This window comes from Odontesthes bonariensis, chromosome 3, assembly GCF_027942865.1.
Source record: "Odontesthes bonariensis isolate fOdoBon6 chromosome 3, fOdoBon6.hap1, whole genome shotgun sequence".
NCBI lineage: Eukaryota > Metazoa > Chordata > Actinopteri > Atheriniformes > Atherinopsidae > Odontesthes > Odontesthes bonariensis.
In genome coordinates this window covers 28,785,192-28,804,631 of record NC_134508.1, presented here as the reverse complement: position 1 = coordinate 28,804,631, position 19,440 = coordinate 28,785,192, and the positions used below count along the sequence as shown (strand labels likewise).

Here is a 19,440-nt window from a genome sequence, read left to right as displayed (position 1 = left end):
GGTGCAGAAAGTTATGAGACAAATTAACAATGCATTTATTAATTTGTTTTTTTATGTCATCTGTAGACAAGTAAAATAAAAAATCTTCAGAATGATCTTTTAACTGGTGGATCCAAAACTGAAAAATTATGAAAACTGTATTTTTTTTTAACAAGCTGCGGTTTACAGCAGGCAGCAAAAAACATTAAGATTTATACTCAAATTATGACTACTATGGCATCACTTAAATTCAGCACAGCTAAATGATTAAATAATCGTGACTTTCTGTCTTTGGAAACTCTATTTCTTTGATTAGATGCAAACACTCGGCACTTAAATGTTTGCAAAGTATTACAAATTTGTAAGAATTTTCTACACTTATGCATAAATACTAAAATACCAAACGAGTTTCAAACAATTTTAAAAGGTAGATAGTGAAGTCAATCAATCGAATGGTTTATTATTGAGGATATTATTCCAATATTCCTTCCATCCATCCAATTATTTTTTACCATTTATCCGCAGCCCAGCTGAGTGGGCAATAGTCTGAGCAGAGGCCCCCAGCCCACCCTCTCCCCAGCAAACTTCTTCAATTCTTCTGGGGGAGCACTGAGGCATTCCCAAGCCAGTCAACATATGTAATCTCTTTCTTGGGTCCACCCCAGGATTTTCTCCCTGGTGCGGTGAGACATTCCTGAAACACCTCTCCTGGGTGGTGTCCAGACAGCGTCTTGACCAGATGCCAGAACTACCTCAACTGGCTCCTCTTCCTGGATGACAGAGCTCCAAATCCTATCTATAAAAGGGAAGCCGGGCATCCTTCGGAGGAAGCTAATTTAGGCTGCTTGATTTTGTAGTCCCATTCTTTCAGTCGCTACCCACAGCTCATGACACTAGGTGAGGGTTGGAAGGTAGACTGAATGGTAAATGTACGTGAACAGTTAATTGGAAAATTCAATTAGTCAGGTGTGACCATCAGATGTGGGAGGGCACAAATCAGAATCTAACCATTTCCAATACACAGTCAGACAGACTGTTTATAAAAAGAAGTAATCTAAGACCATCTTTAACTTCTTCTGAGATAGACAACCAGCAAACGTCACTTCAAAAACAAGGTGTGATGTAGTTTGTGAGGGGAGAGAGGAACCAAGGCAGACACTGGCCCATGTTTATGAGGTCACCATTTGGAGAACACTGAATAAAGGTGGTGTGCGTGGAAGGACTGCATAAAAAAAAAAACAAGAAAAAAAAAAAACACAATCAATACCACCTGTCTGCAGATTGCTGAAGAGGATGAGGAGAAGCCAAACATTCATATAATTTGTGGATGAATGAAACCTAAAACAACTAACTGGTTCAAACAATAAGCAATGTTTTTAAAGATATGAAAACACTACATTCAAGCATAAGAATCTCATCTAATTATTAAAATTTATATGAAAATTAGTATATATAATTAATGAAGTATGTCCAAGCTGATGTACACCATTAGTTGCTGTTATTGCTGTACAACGGGGGCTCTGCACTCTACCACACTCTATTTGTTCACTCGAGTTCTTTTTATCCACATTCAAGATGTTTTTAGAAATCTGAGGATTTTATAGAGAAATCTAAAAAAAATGCTGATGGGTTCACAAACTTTCAAGCACACCGTGTTCGACACAGTGTGAATATATTGTATTCTATATCAAAGAAATGTGCTTGTAACCACAGACTGACAAAGTGTGTAAACGCTGAAGTAAGACAGAGTGAACTCTGCCTTAGTTTTGACTCATTAGGACCACAACCCCGTCGTGCATATTCATAATAACACAACATCAGAGGAAAAATAATAAAGTAAATTCAAAATTTCTCCCGTGCGGGTGGTCCTGATGGAGGAGATGTTTAAGAGCCTCATTTTTAAAAAGCGTCACCGCACACTCCCACACTTTACAGCATCAACTGAGCGGCAAATCAAAAAGCTGTGTGCCACAAACACACGTCAGCTCAAATATAAAGATTAATTGGATAACTTTAAAAAAAAAAATTAGACCGTTTTAACTTTCTATCTACTTTGTAAGCAGTTATGAGGTAAGTAAAGAAGTGTTTTTAATACTGCGAGATTGTTTAAAGACTTCTGTCACTGATTCAGATTGTCTCTTCAAAAGATTGTTAAGTTTTGCACAAGCCTGCTAATGATGCAGTGATTTGAATCAGGCGTGTTGAAGCAGGGAAACATCTAAAATCTGCAGGACAGCGGCCTTCGAGGACTGGCTTTGGACTACATCCCTGCTCTACATTCTCACGCACTGTGTTGAGTGAAAGGTTGAATGCAGCATGCAATACGAAAATATAGATAGTTAAGATAGATATGTGGTCACTCACTGACTGTCTCCACGATGTCGGTGAAGAAGCCATAGGGCACAAGTGGCTCGGGAAGCTCACGAAAGAAAAGTTTCAAAGCTCCCGTGATGACATGGATGTCCTCCCACTCGTTCCCATCCAAATTCAGCTTCTCCTCTGACACACCGGAGGGGGGGAGAAAAATTCATACAGACAAATCAGAGGAGGGGAATGAAAGGCAAGTGAATATAGAAAAGAGAGACAAAGAGTTTAGTTGAAACAGTGGCGGTACGGTCACGGCATCGTTTAACAGGAATTTACTTGAGGCATAACATGGCTTGTAGCTGCAAGAGGGAGATAGAGTAAGAGCAGTAAAACATGATGCACAAACACAAAGACAATTAAGAACGCTTCTTTTTTCAGCTAACGGGCCAAACTAATGCTTCTCAAATTTGATCCAAGCAACCAAGGATAAACATCTAAGTTGATCTTGTGTCAGTGAGGGCATGAGGTAAAGGCGTGCAAGCGCAACTCTCCTATCCGAAGATGAGAAACATCAGTCAGAGACACCTCACAGGCAGCTGGTTCTCTGTTTCATCCACTTGGTGGCAGCCATGGACTGTGTGAGAACTCGCTGTATGACCTGCTGCATGTTATTACATCAGAAAACTTGAAGCACAAAAGCCTAAAGGGACACACACACATCAAGCAAATGGCAGCACAACAACAAAACAAACAAACAAAAAAGAAAGAAAGAACGCAGTTTGGTGCCCATCTGCGCAGCAGCTCAGCTCTTTGTCAGCTCTGTGGGGGGGAGATTCTGGGGACTTTATCCCTGAGGTGCTCACATTATGCAGCACATAATGCACAAAATAAGCGGGCTGAGTTAGAAGTAAAAGCGGCTGTTTTCCTTGTCTGCCTGGTTCTACCTTGCACCAACTCCGCTGGGAACATGTAACGGCCATCAGTGGTCACCGCTCGTTCTGCAAAAACCAACAGTTTTTTAGACGGCTTCCTGCTATGTCTGCTTTCACAAAAGGATGTTGTGTCGAAGGGTTGAGACAATCACAGATTTCCTTCAGGTATACAGTGAGTGTGTGATGAGTGGGACTTTATATTCTAGCTACATTATCTGCTCTCAAACAGCATTTACCACGATTTTAAGTGTCTGAAAAGGAAGAATCAGAAAAAAAACACTCATTTCTATCCTGCGTCACCTGACATTTTCTCTATCTGACTTCATTATCATAGACAAAATGAACAATAATTATCAATCCTTGCTCAGCTCTCCCATCCTCTGCTTCATTCTCACCGTGGTTCACCAGAAAGCGAAGTTTCTGAATCACAGCAAGGTTTCCCGACACTCTGTAGATGCCATCAGTATCCAGTCCTGCAACATATCACACAGAGCACGTCAGACAGGGTGATCTTCCGTACTCTATGAGAAAACATTTAGCAGTCACATGTTTCACTACTCAAAATTTAATGAGTAGAAAAAGTGGTTTCCTTACACTCCAAGGCAGTCTGAGTTGATAGGATTGTTCGGCTGGTCTTGGCAGTTACATTTTTTGTGAATCAATATTTCATTGGGCCAAGTAGGTTTTTCAAGTTGGATAACTGCTCAGAGGTTTTAGCATTTTTAGCAATAAAAAAAAGTCCTCTCTGACCCACACACTAGTTACAATATTAGCTGTGAAACAAGACAGGCCATTTTGACACATAAAATGTAGTTGAAACGATTAAAAAGATAAAAGTTTAAGAGCGCTCTATATCGTTCCCACTTTCAGCAGATCTCAGGAAAACACCTAATTGTGACAGGCAGTAGTATAAATAAGCCCTCTGCAAAAGATTAATAGTATCTATCACCTGGCTCCTCTGTATTCAGCCACAGGTTTTTTTTTTGTTTGTTTGTTTGTTTGTTTTTTTTGGGTGTGTGCATGTGTCCCTGCGTGTGTGTACATATGTCTGTTTGTGTGTATGTGCTGGGGTGGGGATGGGGGCTGCTTTTAAACATGTGTAGCACTTTGTGCTACATTTTAATGTATGAAAAGTGCTTTATAAATAAAGTTTGATTTGATTTGATTTGATATCAGATTGCCTCAATATATTTGGTAATATAACAACAGTATTTCTGTTGTTATATTACTTACAGAAGATGGCAGTCAGGAAGCCTCCAGTTTAGAGAGACAGTACCAACACTGAAACTGATCATCAAATTGCTGTGAATAATGTCAGCAGCAACACAAAAACGTGTCATTTTAACTACACTTAAAATATTTTCACCACTTTAGGATGCTGTAAAACCCCCTTTCAGACAGTGAACCAAAGTCATAATGTCACTCTTTGCAAAGCCAACAGACTCCTTTGACAAAAACAAAGAGAGCAGGAGTGCTGACCGACAGCTGTTTTAATACGCTAAATAAGATTCAACTAACGATTTTAAACACAAAAGGCACAGAAGAGCATAAACAAACTAACTAATGGGGGTATTAATAGACCAGGATCTCCTGTGCTCTATAAGGTAACGCTAATGAGGGAAGCACTCACAACTATCAACTGTTGGTAAAATATTGACCCTGGATAAACATCTTACATAACCCAATTTTAAAGAGATCTGCAGTAAGTTTCCCTTTGATGCTTCATGGTGCCTTAACTCAGCTACATATAGAAAAACCTTAGTTGGGTAGATTAAATACAGTGCTATGCTAGTCTCTCATTTCTTAGGATATTAGCCGCTTTCGGACCTTTCGCAGTTCTAATAACCTTTTAATCCGCGGGGCCGTTTTCTCCCGCATTCGCACATACAGGAACTCGGGACCACGGCCCTCAGTTCCTATAACCATTTAGCTCCTTCTCCGAGGTCGGGTCTTTTCTGGGTTCTATAGAACACATCTGACAGAGGTGTTTGGTGGTCGGTAGCTACGCTCCTTGTCATGCTGTCACGGCTGAAATGTTTCCTCATACGACACGGACACAACCTGCGCGTGTTTAATAAGTTAAACTTACACGTCGTCTCCTTTGTCTGCGGCACTCTGCTCTCCTTTCTTCCTTCATGAAATGAAAAAGTATCGTCTCCTGACTCTCTCTGTGTGCTCTTCCAGCCTCGATATTAGACGCCTGATGTGATTGTCCATGATTAATATCACTGTCATGCAGACCATGAACACGGTGGCCTCCCCGCTCTCCATATTAGCTTCTTTGCGGTGTTTTTTCTTCTCTCCTTACTTTTACCGGTTTTGTTTTGTTTTGTTTTGTTGTTGAATGTGGCACTAAACGGCTAACGTAACATGTCACTGATGCAGACGGCTGCGCGCGGCGCATCAGTCCCGACTCATGTGCGAATGCAGACTGAAACAGCTCCGCTGGGGAAGGACAGTTATCAGAACGAAAATCGAGTAGGACAGTTCTGATAACTGCGTTCTTAGAACGGCTCTATCCGAAAGCGGCTAATGCTAGGAAAACGGGTAGCTGCAGTGATTCATTGAAAGATGCTAACGTAAATGGAATTATAAGAGCATATAAGACAAAAACTCTTTGTACAATTCCAACAATCTTGAAAGTGTATATTTGTTCATTCCTTTGTTGGCCCACACTGCCCACACTGCTTCAATAATGTTGAGGGAGGATTCATCCCTCCATAAGACGTGTTGCCACTGACTTTTGGTCCATTTCTTGTGTCATCATGTCTACCTCAGCCTCTTCTCCCTGTTCCCTTAACAATGGCTTCTTGACAGCCCCCCTTCTGTGGAGACCATTTCTGATGAGGCTTCCGTGAACGATGTGTCAGGTCTTTCAGATGCTGTTCATCAGCTGTAGATAGTTTTTTGAGGCATCCCACCTTTTTGTCCTCCATTAGTACAGTTTCCTCCGATATTTAAGGACACACTGCACACTAAGCTGATTTTTACCAAGTTTTCAGAATATAGCTCCTTGGGAATCTCGCTGCCGATGCAAAAATACTATAAAATCCTACTAAATGTTCCTGTCAAACTGTGTTATCTTTAGCATTTTTAAAGTTGCAACTAAAGAAAGGGGAACCGATGATGTGTCTTTGTGACAGACTGCTAACAACTCACAAAATACTTAAAGATCCAATCTATAATTGATTCGTTGTTAAGTTGTCATTGTTAAGTGGCTTAACATGAAAAAAACAAGAAAAACCACGTTCTCTGAAAACGGTGAGATACAAGGACTGTACTGAAAATAGATGAAAAAGCTGTCAATGCCCAAAGATAAACTTTGAAAGACCTTCAGAGTTCCTGGAGAACTACTGCTGAGGACCATTTTTAAAGAATAAAAGTAAGTCTTTCTCCTCAGTAGTAAATTATAGAAGAAACGAGGTGTGTCTCAATATTTTTCAACACTACTGTACATAAGAAGTTCAGTCTGCGTCTTTGCTGTAGTACTTTCACACGTTTTGATTTATTGGTTTCGGTTTATTTAGAATATATTATCTGAGACTAATCTGTTTGAAGGGTGAGTTTGGAGTGTGTCATTGTTGCAGTTTTCTTAGTTCTCAGTAAATTGCAAAAAACATGGGTTTTGAATGTATCAAAAATAAAAAATGGCACACGCTATACTTAAAAGCTTGTAAAAAGATTCTACCTTTGTCCTTTAATACATTAGTAATTATATAAGATTATAAAAATACAGAATATATCATGATTATTTATCTCACTTTGTTCTACGAGTTGCTCAATGTGTCATAAGTCTCAAATGTAAATACCTTGATCTGAAACTCCTCCCTTGTTGACACATTTGATTAAGACCACACCTTGTGTGTGTGTGTGTGTGTGTGTGTTAAATATTCATTGCTGCATTGTTTCTATACAAGTCCATTTTCTCTCATTAATAGCGCTCCCTGCCTGGCAGCTGTCATAACGTCTTTGAATCTAAGGAGTTCAGTCTGCTCTCTGTCATTCAACATTTCAATCATTTTTAAGTAGACACGGGCTAGATTATTTATGTCACAGATCTGTTGGAACAGCGAGCTCAGAGCTGTTGTCCGCTGATGCTCAATAACAGGTCTGAGTGTGTATTCTCATGTGTCCACACTGAGTTGAGATCAGATCAGCAGAAGACGTGTTTGCAGCGATCGTACCTCTCCTCTCCACAGTCTCGGTGCAAAGTTTGACGAAGCGAGGGACGGTGCTCCTCTCTCTCTCACAGAGCATCTCCAGAGAACAGCCAAACACCTGATCTGAGGGCCATGACAGATGGACACAAACACGTTTTTTTATGTTGGTTCAGAAGTTGCACACTTGTTTGATTCCCCAAACCAAGACATGATGTAAGAGCTCCAAGCTTAAGTTAATCTGCTGATAAAGTTTGTGCTCACTATGGGAGAAAACCTCCATGTTTGACTCAGTTCCCAGCAGTCATGTAAGCTCACACCGGATGATGCAATGCAGCTCATGCACTGTACTCTATAGACTATAGCAATACTCAAGTGTATGTTACCATAATCCAGCTGTGTAACAGTATCATGTATGTTTTATGAGAAATAAGTGAATGCCATAAGTTAATCAACTGCATCCGGCCATAGAAGCACATTGTATGTTATTGGCTTCTAATTTCACCAAAGCTTAGAGTGTCTTACACAGAGGTGTTTTGTTAGAAATCTTCTGACGCTTATTCATTCATCATAACATCTTTGGTTTTAAAAAGAAAAGCAGAAGGTTTTGTCAAAGATGAGGATGCAGGTGAGACTTCAACTCCAGTAATCTTGGCCAAAGACATAACCCCTTCTCAGACATGAGATTAATAAGACTGTTGGCTTTATTTCCTTCCATAATCCCGTTCCTGACTCTTTTACTTTTATCCATCTATGAGAACCCTGTTCCCTTATCCAGTCGGCACCTCACCATCATGTGCATGCCTAGCTGTTAAAGGGACTTCATGAACTACAGATTTCAGGCACGTTGGAACATATATGTAAATGTTCAACGTCTGACCTAATAAGATTCCTGGAAGAGTGACTTATTTATCAAATTAATCCAGCATACTCAGATTCCATCAGATTAATGGAAATAAGTGAATTTCTACCAGGGTTTATGGTGTGGTAAAAGCTTTATGGAAAAGCTTTATTCCCATCTGTTCAGAGATAAGATAATCATTTTCTTGTTTTCAATAAATAGGACTTTTGGGTGTTCTTGTGGTTGAGGTTCTGAGAAACTAACTATAGTCTCTAATTGGCCAAAAAAAAAACACAGACAGTCTAGAAAAGGTTAAATTTGCACTCATCAGGCCACATAACCTTTTTCCATTGCTCCTGCATCCAACCTTTATAACCGCTAGTTAACTGAATCCATTTTGGATTAACGTCACCCATAAGTGATTTTCTTGAGCACCTTGAGTCCCTCTACGGTACTTGTGGAAATACTCTTATTTTAACTATTAAACATCACCTTGGGTTCAAATGTTTATTTTCCATTAAAGATTTTCCTCTTACTACATTTCCTCCCAAAGAATTCTGGTTCATCACTGTCCATGCAAGTTTTAATAATGCTTTGGATAGTTCTGAACCCTATTTTAGTCATTTCAGAAATTTCTTCAGTTGTTTTATTTGCTTGACGCGGAACAAAAATCTGAAACAAAGTGAAACCTTTTCCACGAACACAAGATGGGTCTTAAGCTCAGAGAAGGAGCAGAGATCAAGTTTCCTCTGATACCACTTAAGTTATTATTGATTAAATGGCTATTCAGGAGTTTTCACCAAATGATGAAAAACATCATTCTCTATCCCAAGCCCTAAGAAAAATGAACTTATGATGTTTTGTTATTAGTGGAAAAGCTACTTACAAAACACATGAGGAGGATTGCACCACACATTCACCAGGGAATATGGTTTCACCGCAGGATAAAAGCTGAAATTTCCTGCCTGCCTGCCTTCATTAACGTATTTCACTTAAATGACAAACTTTCCTAAACTCAACAAAAGAAAAAGTATTGCGGATAGTTTCTCTTGAAAGAAGACCAGCTTTCAAACACAAATCTTACCTTTAATAAGGCCTTTTTCATGCAGAGCCTGCAGAGGAGGTCTCTTCAAGATCAGCTTCTTCAGACGGGTCTTCACTCTTTTCCTCTCCGTGTTTTCCAGGTTGGACGATGAGCGAGGGACTGCAGAGGGAGGACAGGGGGAGGTGGAGGAAAGGGAACAAAGGGAACAGAAGGAGGAGGAGGAGGTCAGTGCGGGGCGTTCGGCTGTGGGGCAGGAGAGCAGATGAGAGGGGATGGTGGTGAGAATGAAAAGCGGGAGGGCCGGGCGACGGCGGAGGTGAGGCAGGACTGACGGTGGGATTATCTGCCACGGGGGCTGAGATAAAATATAAGTGGGCTGGATGGAGGAGATGATAGAGGAGAGGATAGAGGGATGCAGGAAGCCTGTGTGGAAGTTTAGAGACAAAAAGTGATGATGGAGAGAGAGGCCATGAATTGGAGAGGAGGCCAGGGAGGGTAGGAAGGAGGCCGTAATGAAGTGATCAAGAGGCATCGGGTGGTGCCGACTTACGAGATGTTCTTCTCTCGTCCTCGTCGCCGCTGTGGTCCAGCATTTCCACGCTGCCTGCTCTCCTCAGAGAGTACAGAAGGACATTATCTAATGGATTTTCACGGTCCTGGAAGGAAAGCAGACGGAACTCTTTCAGAGGGTTCAAGTTTTCTACATTTAGTTTAAAGATTAATTAATTGGTTAATTGCTTCTTCATCACTCTACACATGATTTTTTTTTTTTTTTTTAATGAAATTCCTTGAAAATGAAAAGACCGAAATACCCGATTTACACAAGTATTGAGACTCTTCATTATGGCAATGGTGGATCCTTGACTGGAGTCCACCTGTGCCTGACTGAACTCACAAAACATAATCAAGAAGCACGAGAAATGGGGTCAAGGCAGACCTATGAGACATGAACGTGTCAAAGAAAAGATCCGAGCAAGGACACAATAACTTTCCTGCAGCAATTAAAGTGACCAAAAGCACGGCAACCTCCATCATTCTAAAATGGACAACATTTGGAGGAACTGAGAGGCTCATAAGATCCGGCTCGAGAGCAAAACTGATTATTCAGAGAGGAAGCTCTTCATCAGACTGGAAACCACCTATGAATCAAACCCAGAGATCCTTTTGTGGGCATTTAAGGACCTTAGAGAATGATGATATTCAGTGCAGAACTTAAGCAAACAGCCTAGTGGGAATTTTCCCGAATGACTCTCAGACCATGAGAAGCAAAAATAAATTGATCTGATGAAACAAAGACTGAACTGTGTGAGGAGGAAACACAGTTTAACCTCATTAATATCATCCCACCAGTCAAACACAGTGGTAGCAGCATCACTCTCTGGGGATACTTTTTCTGTGACAAAAGCTGAGGGACTAATCAGGAAAGAAGAGAAGATGAGGTCAGAAAAACTTTATTAAATTAACTCCTGATTTAGGCTCACGAAATCCACCTAAAGCGTGATGTGACAAGAAAACAATAGGCTTCTAGAAAATTTAGCAAAAGCCCTGGATTGATCCAGCAGGGTTCACATGGTTGGACTTGAACCCAGTAAAGACTAGAAAATGGCTGTGCACTGACGCTGCCCATCCAACCAATCGGAGAAACTTACTGATGAAAGGTGTACTGAGATCACATCGTGATCAACAAGAAGAGCTGAGGCTGAAACTGTTGCCAAAGATGCTTTAAGCAAGTCCTGCGTACAGATCAGAATACTGTAGCCTTTTATTCTCATTAACATACAACACACTTCAAAAACCTGTTTCTGTTTGGTCATTGTTGAAAATTTGGTGCAAATTGACAAGGAAAAATTAGGTAACTCGGTTTTAAGATGAGTTTAAAAACTCTCTGTCTGTAGCACATCAACAGGACCATTAGGAGCACACAGAAGAAATTCAGCCGAAATGCAATGTAATTAAGTAAATGATGATATAATGCCCATCTAATCTTAAGAGGACATTCTATTTATCTTAATAGGCTTTTTAATGATTACTGTGAATCATCCTCTAATAAACAGCACGTTAAAACACAAATGCTTTAATTTAGCACAAATTCACAAAAGGGGGAAGTTGATGCCAGTCAGTATGTTTAGAATGTAAACTGCATATACTGAAGGTATAACTTTTCTCTAAGTGGAAACCATTTTAGCCACTAATGGAGAAGTGGTTAGTTGCAATGTTCAAATGTATGTGTGTGCGTGAGTATGTGTGTGTGTGCAGGAGTGTGTGAGTGTGTCTCACCAGCCTGTCAATGACATTTTTGATGGTGCCGTACCACTCTTTGATCAGGGACTCTGTCTCTGACTGCAGCAGGAACTCGTTTCCAGTCACCGTTCTCAGCTAGAACACACATTTTTCAAACTATATTAGTGCTTCATATACTGACCCCAAAAATGCCTCGGTGAAACGGCCTTATATGGTCCTACATTCACACTTTTACATAAACCTTTTTTGGCAATAGCTGGCATGTATAAAGTTTTCTGAACAAACACTGGTTTGATATTGAAGACAAGCACATTCGATCTGCTCCATTTCACTGGAAAAAACATTTTAAGCTGCTTCCTCTTCCTCACTGTGGATAACTGAAGGATGATCAGGTTGGAGAAAGCTTCCCACTCACACTTCCCTTATTGATAAGACCCTTTTCTAAAATAAAGAAAAAGAACACTCATATCTACCAAACGGCTGTCCTCCTCAAATACAAAAGATTTTACCCTGACACAATGTTGGTCATTTTATTAAAATTAAAGAGTAGCTGAGGCAGTTTATATTCACTGCTTATGTGTAGCATGTTGCTGAACATCAATAAGAAGAATTTTAGATTTTTTGGATTATTGTTCCAAAACACAAGTAATGTGCTTGTAGCGCCACTTTTTTTGTGTCTTACCTTGAAGACATTCTTCTTGCTGGAGAGCTCGTTGGCCCAGTGCAGCTGCGCTCCTCTTAAATCCACGCTGCTCTCTGGACGACTGTTTCCTGGTCTCTGTGATTGATAAACACACACACACACACAAAATTTATATTTTTCATTTTTTTCACCACCACATTGACTGAACTGGCTTTTGTTTTTTTTTGGATAAAAATATATTTGTGGCACACCAATTGATCTAAATGTTCACATATATCATATATATATATCATATATATTATAATATCATATAAATATCATATATAACCTGTACTAAAAGCACTGAACATAAGACGTTGTCTGAATTCTTACCCAGCTGGAAGGTGTCTGTGATTTAGGATCCTTGAAGAAAACCAGACTGTTGCCGACTAACACCACCCAGGAATGAGTCCAGTTCTTCCTGCAACCCCAAAACACACACAAATTCTGCTTAGAATTCAGCTCAGGAAATCCTACTTGCTTAAACTTGTTTGTATTAATACAGAAACAATTTAATCAAACTGAAACAAATGAAGCTTCACCTCAGTTTTCTCCCTCCTTCTGCAATTTTGGTCTTGTTCAAGAGGCCAGCTTTCTCTAGCTCCTGAGAACACATAAAAGGGGTTTAAAGCACATGGAAATCTGCAATAGTCGCTGATCATATATATGCTGTAATGCCAGTGGTGTGACTTTGAATAGACAGGAGTGACTGCAATAAAAAGAAAATGTAAGGACACATTTGACTTTTAACAGTTAAATACCTCAGAGGACTGTTCCTCAGGGTAATATACTGCATATTGAGCGAAGCCATTTAACTTGACTGTTGCATCATTCAAAAAAATAGCAGGAGGGAAGCTGCTCTGAAACCTCCCACTGCGGTATGCCCCGATTTAAGGTGAGAGAACAAAATTTACTGTGACTACAAAGCTGTACTGTAAGCGTTAAATACAGTATGTGAAGACAGTAAGAAACAAACTGAAGTGAAGTGAACTGAACTGAACTGAAAAAACAAAACCCTATTCATCTAGACAAATACGTTGTTGTGCTTATTTGTAGCGGATCTGACATGTCTCGAGGCGAATCCTTTTTTAAGAATTATTTCTACTTCGGACAGCGAAAAGCTTGCAAGTGTGTCAGCAGTGGATCGCTCACTCCAAATAAGACCAGAATTATTTGATTTACTTGATTCCCTGAGGGAATTACTGAGAAACTATCGGATTTTTTCTCACTTTGTAACTACAGTGGACATTTGTTTAGACTGCTTAAGCTAGAAAACAAACACAGCACTGACATTTTTCCCCCAACCGGCAGGAAAATGTGCCATGTGGCATACACACACACATACAAAAAAAGTGCTGGAAAATCCGTACTGTTTGTATGAGGATCCTCCCAACCCCTTTAGTTTTTTCAACAAAATTTAAATCTGGGGATACACTTTTGTTCATGTATCTTCATCTACAAAGCAGCACCTGATGCTTCCTTACCGGCGTGCAGCCATCGCTGTCTGGAGAGCTCTGGGGAGACGGAGGCTCCACGACGATGTTGGTGACGTTACAGGAGTAATCACCGCACTGTTGGCCAAACTGTGGAAAATTACACACAAAAAATAGGAACATGGAATCATCTGATGTGTTCACTTATACTGTGTATTTTTGTGCATATGTCCATTGTTTTGTGTGATAACTGTTTGTTGAAGCCTATCTGCATTTCCTCTTTTCTCTGTGCTAATATTGCACACACGATTTAAAAGCAGGTTTAAAGATGTGTGTGTGTGTGTGTGTGTGTGTGTGTGTGTGTGTGTGTGTGTGTGTGTGTGTGTGTCTGTGTGTATGGTCAGAAGGCAAATACCTTGCCGTTCTCAGGAAGGAACATAGACTGTGAATGGCTGAGCTGCTGCTTTCCGTCATGCAGGGGCACAGAGTTATGGCAGTGGGCTTCGGTTTCACTGAATGCCATCGTGCTCAAGGTGTCAGAGGAGGTGGCACGCTGCATGCTCTTTGTGGTCAAATGTTTGGGTTTCAAAGGTGGAACAGATAAACAAGGGGAACAACAGGTGTGAACTAAAAATGTAATATGCTTCTATGGTATTTTACATGCCAGTGACTTTACAGTTTAGTACTGAACTGATGCTTTTGCCAAGAGCAACTAAAGCACAGCTGTACAATGAGTGTAAATCTTGAACAGTTAAGTTAAAGAGGAACATAAAGATCAAGACTTTGTCTTTTTCTCCCATATTTCTTCATTTCCGATATGATCTCAAGATTGAGATCAATTTGTAATAAAGCGTGTAATGTCATAAATTAACTCATGTGCAATAATAAACTGAAACATCATGTAATTGTAGGCAGCATTAATAGTGATTAATCACATCTTACAGATCTACAGTTGATAACCTCCGCTTGCTATGGGCACCTTTCTCTTGTCAGTTTGTTTTCTGCAGCAAATATATTTGTCTATGTTTTTGACATGTCTTTACAAGACAAGCAGTCTGATGTTTTTGATTGCTCTGTTTCTGATGATGTACAGCAGAGCCAATAAAAGTGTAAAATAATGAATGTAACTTCAAAGAGTCAGTGTATTTCAACAGGTTTTTTTTGTCATCTATTCTTACTTCTCTTTGCACCACCATGAAACCATCTGCTCTGTCTGATTTAGTCGAAATAAAGTTGTATGTGTTTGAAATAATATCTAATTGGGGAAGAAGAACAGTGCAGCACAGTAAACATATAAACTCATATAAACACATTATACTTAAACAGATGGGGGCAAGCAAGTTCAGCAAGGAGGTAGAGTAGAAAGAAACAGAGCGTGCAGCTGTACTTTAAAATATTTTGCTTACAGTCCCATGCATGCCTATATACAAATATGTATGACTGAACACAAATGTATAAATTCACAGAGCATCAACTTTTCATGCAGCAACAGACATAATTAAGTTCCCAAATCCCTGTAACCTAGTTTAACAATCAGACGAAATATCCTTACTAATGTTTGCATCTCCTCATGCAAGTAGGATTAGCTCTAAGAGCCAAATCTGCTCCTTTGCAAAGAGGAGGCCTTTAAAAAGGGCTTTAAACCAAGTGTACCCACACCCCACTGTGATGCAACATGTTGCAGAGAAAACTGCTTGGGTAACAGCCTTTCTTTTAACACCATGAGTTGCTGTTTCTCCACCTTAAAATGCATAAATGCTGATCACTGAGAATCTAAATTGCATATGTGGCATTACTTTAACATATTCTACAGTAATACAGTGGATTTGCAGTTTTTGCAAATCTAAAAGACCAGCGTTCTTTGATTTTCGTGAGGAAAATACCCTCCATCAAAAGCCCTTTTAAACACTGATAAAACACTAAGGATTGTCTACACAGCCAGGCATGCTAACAAAAACAATCCAAAGGGTATGTTCAGGAAGAGCAGACAGCCCAAGTAATCTCTATGCATCAATTGATAATCATGTGCAAGGGGTAGTTGCTGTATACATGCTTAACATGAAGCAGGATTGTATCTGATGCAGTGATAAAGTCAATCTGGCAGTCACCAAAGTTCCATGATGTCCCGTTTTGTAAAGCAAATGCCCCCTCTTGTGCAGGGAGAATATGTAAAACTGGTAAAGGGAGCTTTTGTTTGACTGCTGTTGAAGGTGAGAGTCAAGGTGAAGTGCATTAGATGCCTTCTGGCATCGAAAGAGTATAGCAAGTAGAGAATAGTTTTACCTGTTTCATCTGCCAGCCGCCGCCAGCATTCCTCTGGTGGCTCCCGAAGAGGAAATCAGGTGACAGCTAGAGAAAGGAGAGGCAGAAAAACAGAGTCAGGAAACACAAATTAACAGCTGCTATATGTACTCAATTCAAGATTAAAACAAAAGCTTCCTTTCTATAAAAGTGACAAGCAAAAAAAGATACAAGAACATGTCACTTTAGTTGTATTTGTCAGTTTGTGTGAAAATGAAACGTGATTATTTGTGCAGCAGGAAGTGTCACACATCATGGCCAGAAAATGGACAAGCTTCACACCCATGTGAAAAACAGGATGCTGACAAATTCTATAAGCAGAGATCAGTTATAACGCCGGAGCTCACACTTAAATTAGAAATGAAACTACTCCTCTGCCTTACTTGCATCCTGGCAGCTTCGCCTCACTGCCATCATTGAGAGTACACACACTTTACACAGTTCACCCATATTCATTTGAAGTTAATGAGAGGCAGTTGCTGCTCAGTAAGAGTGAAATGTTTATTTGACTCAAACATGGTGGTTTCAGGCTGTTGAACGAGGTTACACATAACTCGGGTCACTCTTTGTGACAGTAAGACAACACCAGCACCCACACCTCTGACTGTGAAAAGCCAATTTGCCAATGAGAGACTGAAATTAACATTGCAGTGAAATAAAGCACATTTAGTACCAATCAACAAGCTTACTGCCACAAAATTTCCCATGTGCTTCCAAAAAGCCAATACCGACGCACTGGCACAGATAGAACAAACAGCAGCACATCTAAGTAAATAACACAGAGGAGAAAACTAAAATGAACTCACAGCATAGGTGCTCATTATGACTGAGAGGTCCAGGCAAACAAGTTTCCCGCAGCTTGTTCTCTGTCGACTTTAACTCCTGAGTTTCTTGTGGTGAACACTCTCTGAGTGAAAAAATGTAAAAACCATACCCCCGTCTACTTCCCCATTTTAGAGGGAAGCTGACTTTATCAGCCGATACATTCAGTCTCACGTATAACAGCAGACCAGGAAGGTGTGTGCACAACAGAATTATGTTACCAGCAGTTTGCTAACATTACCACATTAACCACTGTCTACCAGTTTTTGTTTGCAGGGTTTGTAATAACCGTGAGTGGAGAGGGGAAACGTTTAAATGCTTTGTTTCAGTAAAAGTAAAATTATTCTACTAGAAGTTAGACTTGGGAAATTCAGGAAAAATGAATAAAATCACTATAGTGCCATGTGAATGTTAGATGGTTGTTATCAAGATCGTGATGACCTGGTTTGTCAGAATGTATATTCAGGAAGAAAACACTACGGAAAAGAGATTAGAAATAGGTGTGGCAGATCTAAAGTATAGTCGTCATGTCAGCTCATCTCTGCCTTCTTTCACAATCAGCATTAAAATATTTCCGCTTCCTCCATGTTCCACCTCTTCCCTGTGGCTCATCAAACTTGGCCTTGGCAGAGCAGTCAAAGTATGCAGCACATTTTGACAGTTGTTACAGGTAGTAACAACAACGTCCACAGTTCATAGTGGGGTTACATGGCACTAAAAGGATCGAATTATTGGCTAAATTACAACAAGACTGAGTTATTAAGTTCATGTAGACACCTTAATCGGACAAGAAATTGGATCGGATCGGATTACTCGCGATCGGATTAAGACCCCGAGATAACTCGGTTGAAAGTCAAATTAAAAGTGCTTGTAGACGGTGAAGCACGTGGTGAATTAGACTTTGCGTTCTGCGCATGCTCGAGTTTTTTTCCCGGGGTCTTGAACCGAAAGTCGGAAGAGACGATATTACTGTTGTTGTCGCCGCCGTTGGAAAGAAACAAACAACGCGATGGAGAATGCGCCGTTGTGCATTGAGTATGTGCAATAACCAGCTCATCACAAACAAAATGTAGAGGGACGTAGCTTCATGTTGCTCTTCATTCTCCATTTTCTCGAATACCTGAGTTTGTTGTTGTTGGTGGTGGTGAAGCGGTCAACCGGAAGTGGCTCTATTAGCAATAGTTGAACTGGGTACAGCGCCACCTATCGTATCGGAGTATGACATGCTTTGTGCCTATGATTCGATTCAATCACTGCCTTATATCCAAGGATAATTACCTTTGCTCAAATAAGGAGCAACTCAGTCTTATTGTAATTTAGCCAATAATCCGATCCTTTCAGTGCCATGTAACCCCACTGACTGTTATAAAAACAAAGAATTAACAAAAAATGTTCATGTAATTTGTTGGTGACAAGGAGATCTCTGAGCTCAACAATCTGCACCACTAAAGGTAGTCTATTAAGGATTTTGCAATGGATTTAGGATCATCCGTGTAGAAACCATTCCCATTCCCATTTCACCTTCAGCTTTTTTTACAGACAGTGGGTGCCTGCTTCCAGAATTTTCTGGTGGCAATTAAATATATTCTTTATTCTATCAGTGATGTAATGCTCTCCATGTCCCTAGCTACGCCACAAACACAAAGCAAGATGAATCAACCCTCACGCTGATCATTTAGACTGGTGTTTTAGGCGTTTTCATTGACTTCTGCCCCAGGTATTGTAGCAGTCCTGCCAGCTGCTTAATTTAAAAAGTGGTGATCTTGGTGTTCCAGGCTTCAACTTGACCTTCACTGCTCGATGAAGTAGATTCTCATTTCTTTATTTCTTAGGAAATAGTGACTTGAAAAATCTTTCTAAAAAGCCTGGGGTTGCTGGGACAATACTTGAGGAGTCGGAATTTTTTTTTTAAGACATGAGATATGTCACATTAATGGCTTCTTCAGTATGTTAAAACAAGTATTCAGTCATTCATACACAGGACCCATTTAAATCTATTTTCTTCATGCTAAAAACCTTCAAGAGTGATGGAGGAAGTCATGGTGTGATATCGCCCATTCATGTTAGACTGGACAGCTAGTATAATACAGAGGCCCTTACAGCCTCTCATAACAACATATCATAATGTTAGAACAATTCATGCTGTTGTGGCTATATAACGACTGTGAATGGGTTCAGCTGAAAATCCTCACTTAAAGAGGTAGCTGTGACTCAAAAGGACAAGCAATTGTCTGCCAATTGGAATGTCAGTAGCTTAACATGTCCACATCTGGAAGTGTCATTGTCTGATGTGTTAATCGGTGAGTGACCTTACTGAATAGTCAGTGTCCCACAGGATTGTGACTGGTGTTTTATGCCAGGGTTTAACTGCACTTACAGTTACAGTTTAGCTGTTATTAACTTGAGAACGGCGTTACTGCTGTGTGTGAGATGAGAAGTGCAGATTATGTCAGATTAACCCACCACTGCTGTATGTGTTTGTCTGTGAGTACGACTGTAGCAGTTTAGACTTGAAAGTGATACATAAATGTTATTGGGTCAGATGTAGCAAGACTGTCATAGCAAACAGAGAAAAGCTGTAAGTAGCACATTTAAAGGGGCTCTTTGGAGAGAAAAAAAACATAAAAAAAATTCACCAGCAGGCATTAACAAAAGTGGAAAAAGCAAGACCTAGGACGTTATACAAAATCACCTACATGC

At 40.1% G+C, this 19,440-nt stretch overlaps 1 protein-coding gene across 5 annotated transcripts in view; it reads right to left on the bottom strand.

Moving 5' to 3' along the window:
• arhgap9 (Rho GTPase activating protein 9) overlaps nt 1–19,440 on the bottom strand; it is a 52,212-nt gene that overhangs the window by 5,359 nt on the left and 27,413 nt on the right. For 2 of the 5 annotated variants that reach the window (XM_075461453.1, XM_075461454.1), the window contains 13 exons: nt 15,901–15,966; nt 14,033–14,179; nt 13,654–13,767; nt 12,727–12,788; nt 12,518–12,605; nt 12,185–12,280; nt 11,539–11,637; nt 9,812–9,917; nt 9,301–9,420; nt 7,403–7,501; nt 3,614–3,691; nt 3,231–3,284; nt 2,344–2,478 (listed from right to left, as the gene is read on the bottom strand). In XM_075461453.1, the coding sequence (XP_075317568.1) occupies nt 2,344–2,478; nt 3,231–3,284; nt 3,614–3,691; nt 7,403–7,501; nt 9,301–9,420; nt 9,812–9,917; nt 11,539–11,637; nt 12,185–12,280; nt 12,518–12,605; nt 12,727–12,788; nt 13,654–13,767; nt 14,033–14,179; nt 15,901–15,966 (1,264 nt within the window). The remainder of the gene's footprint in view (nt 1–2,343; nt 2,479–3,230; nt 3,285–3,613; nt 3,692–7,402; nt 7,502–9,300; nt 9,421–9,811; nt 9,918–11,538; nt 11,638–12,184; nt 12,281–12,517; nt 12,606–12,726; nt 12,789–13,653; nt 13,768–14,032; nt 14,180–15,900; nt 15,967–19,440) is intronic. The other 3 variants (XM_075461455.1, XM_075461456.1, XM_075461457.1) reach the window with 3 other exon arrangements.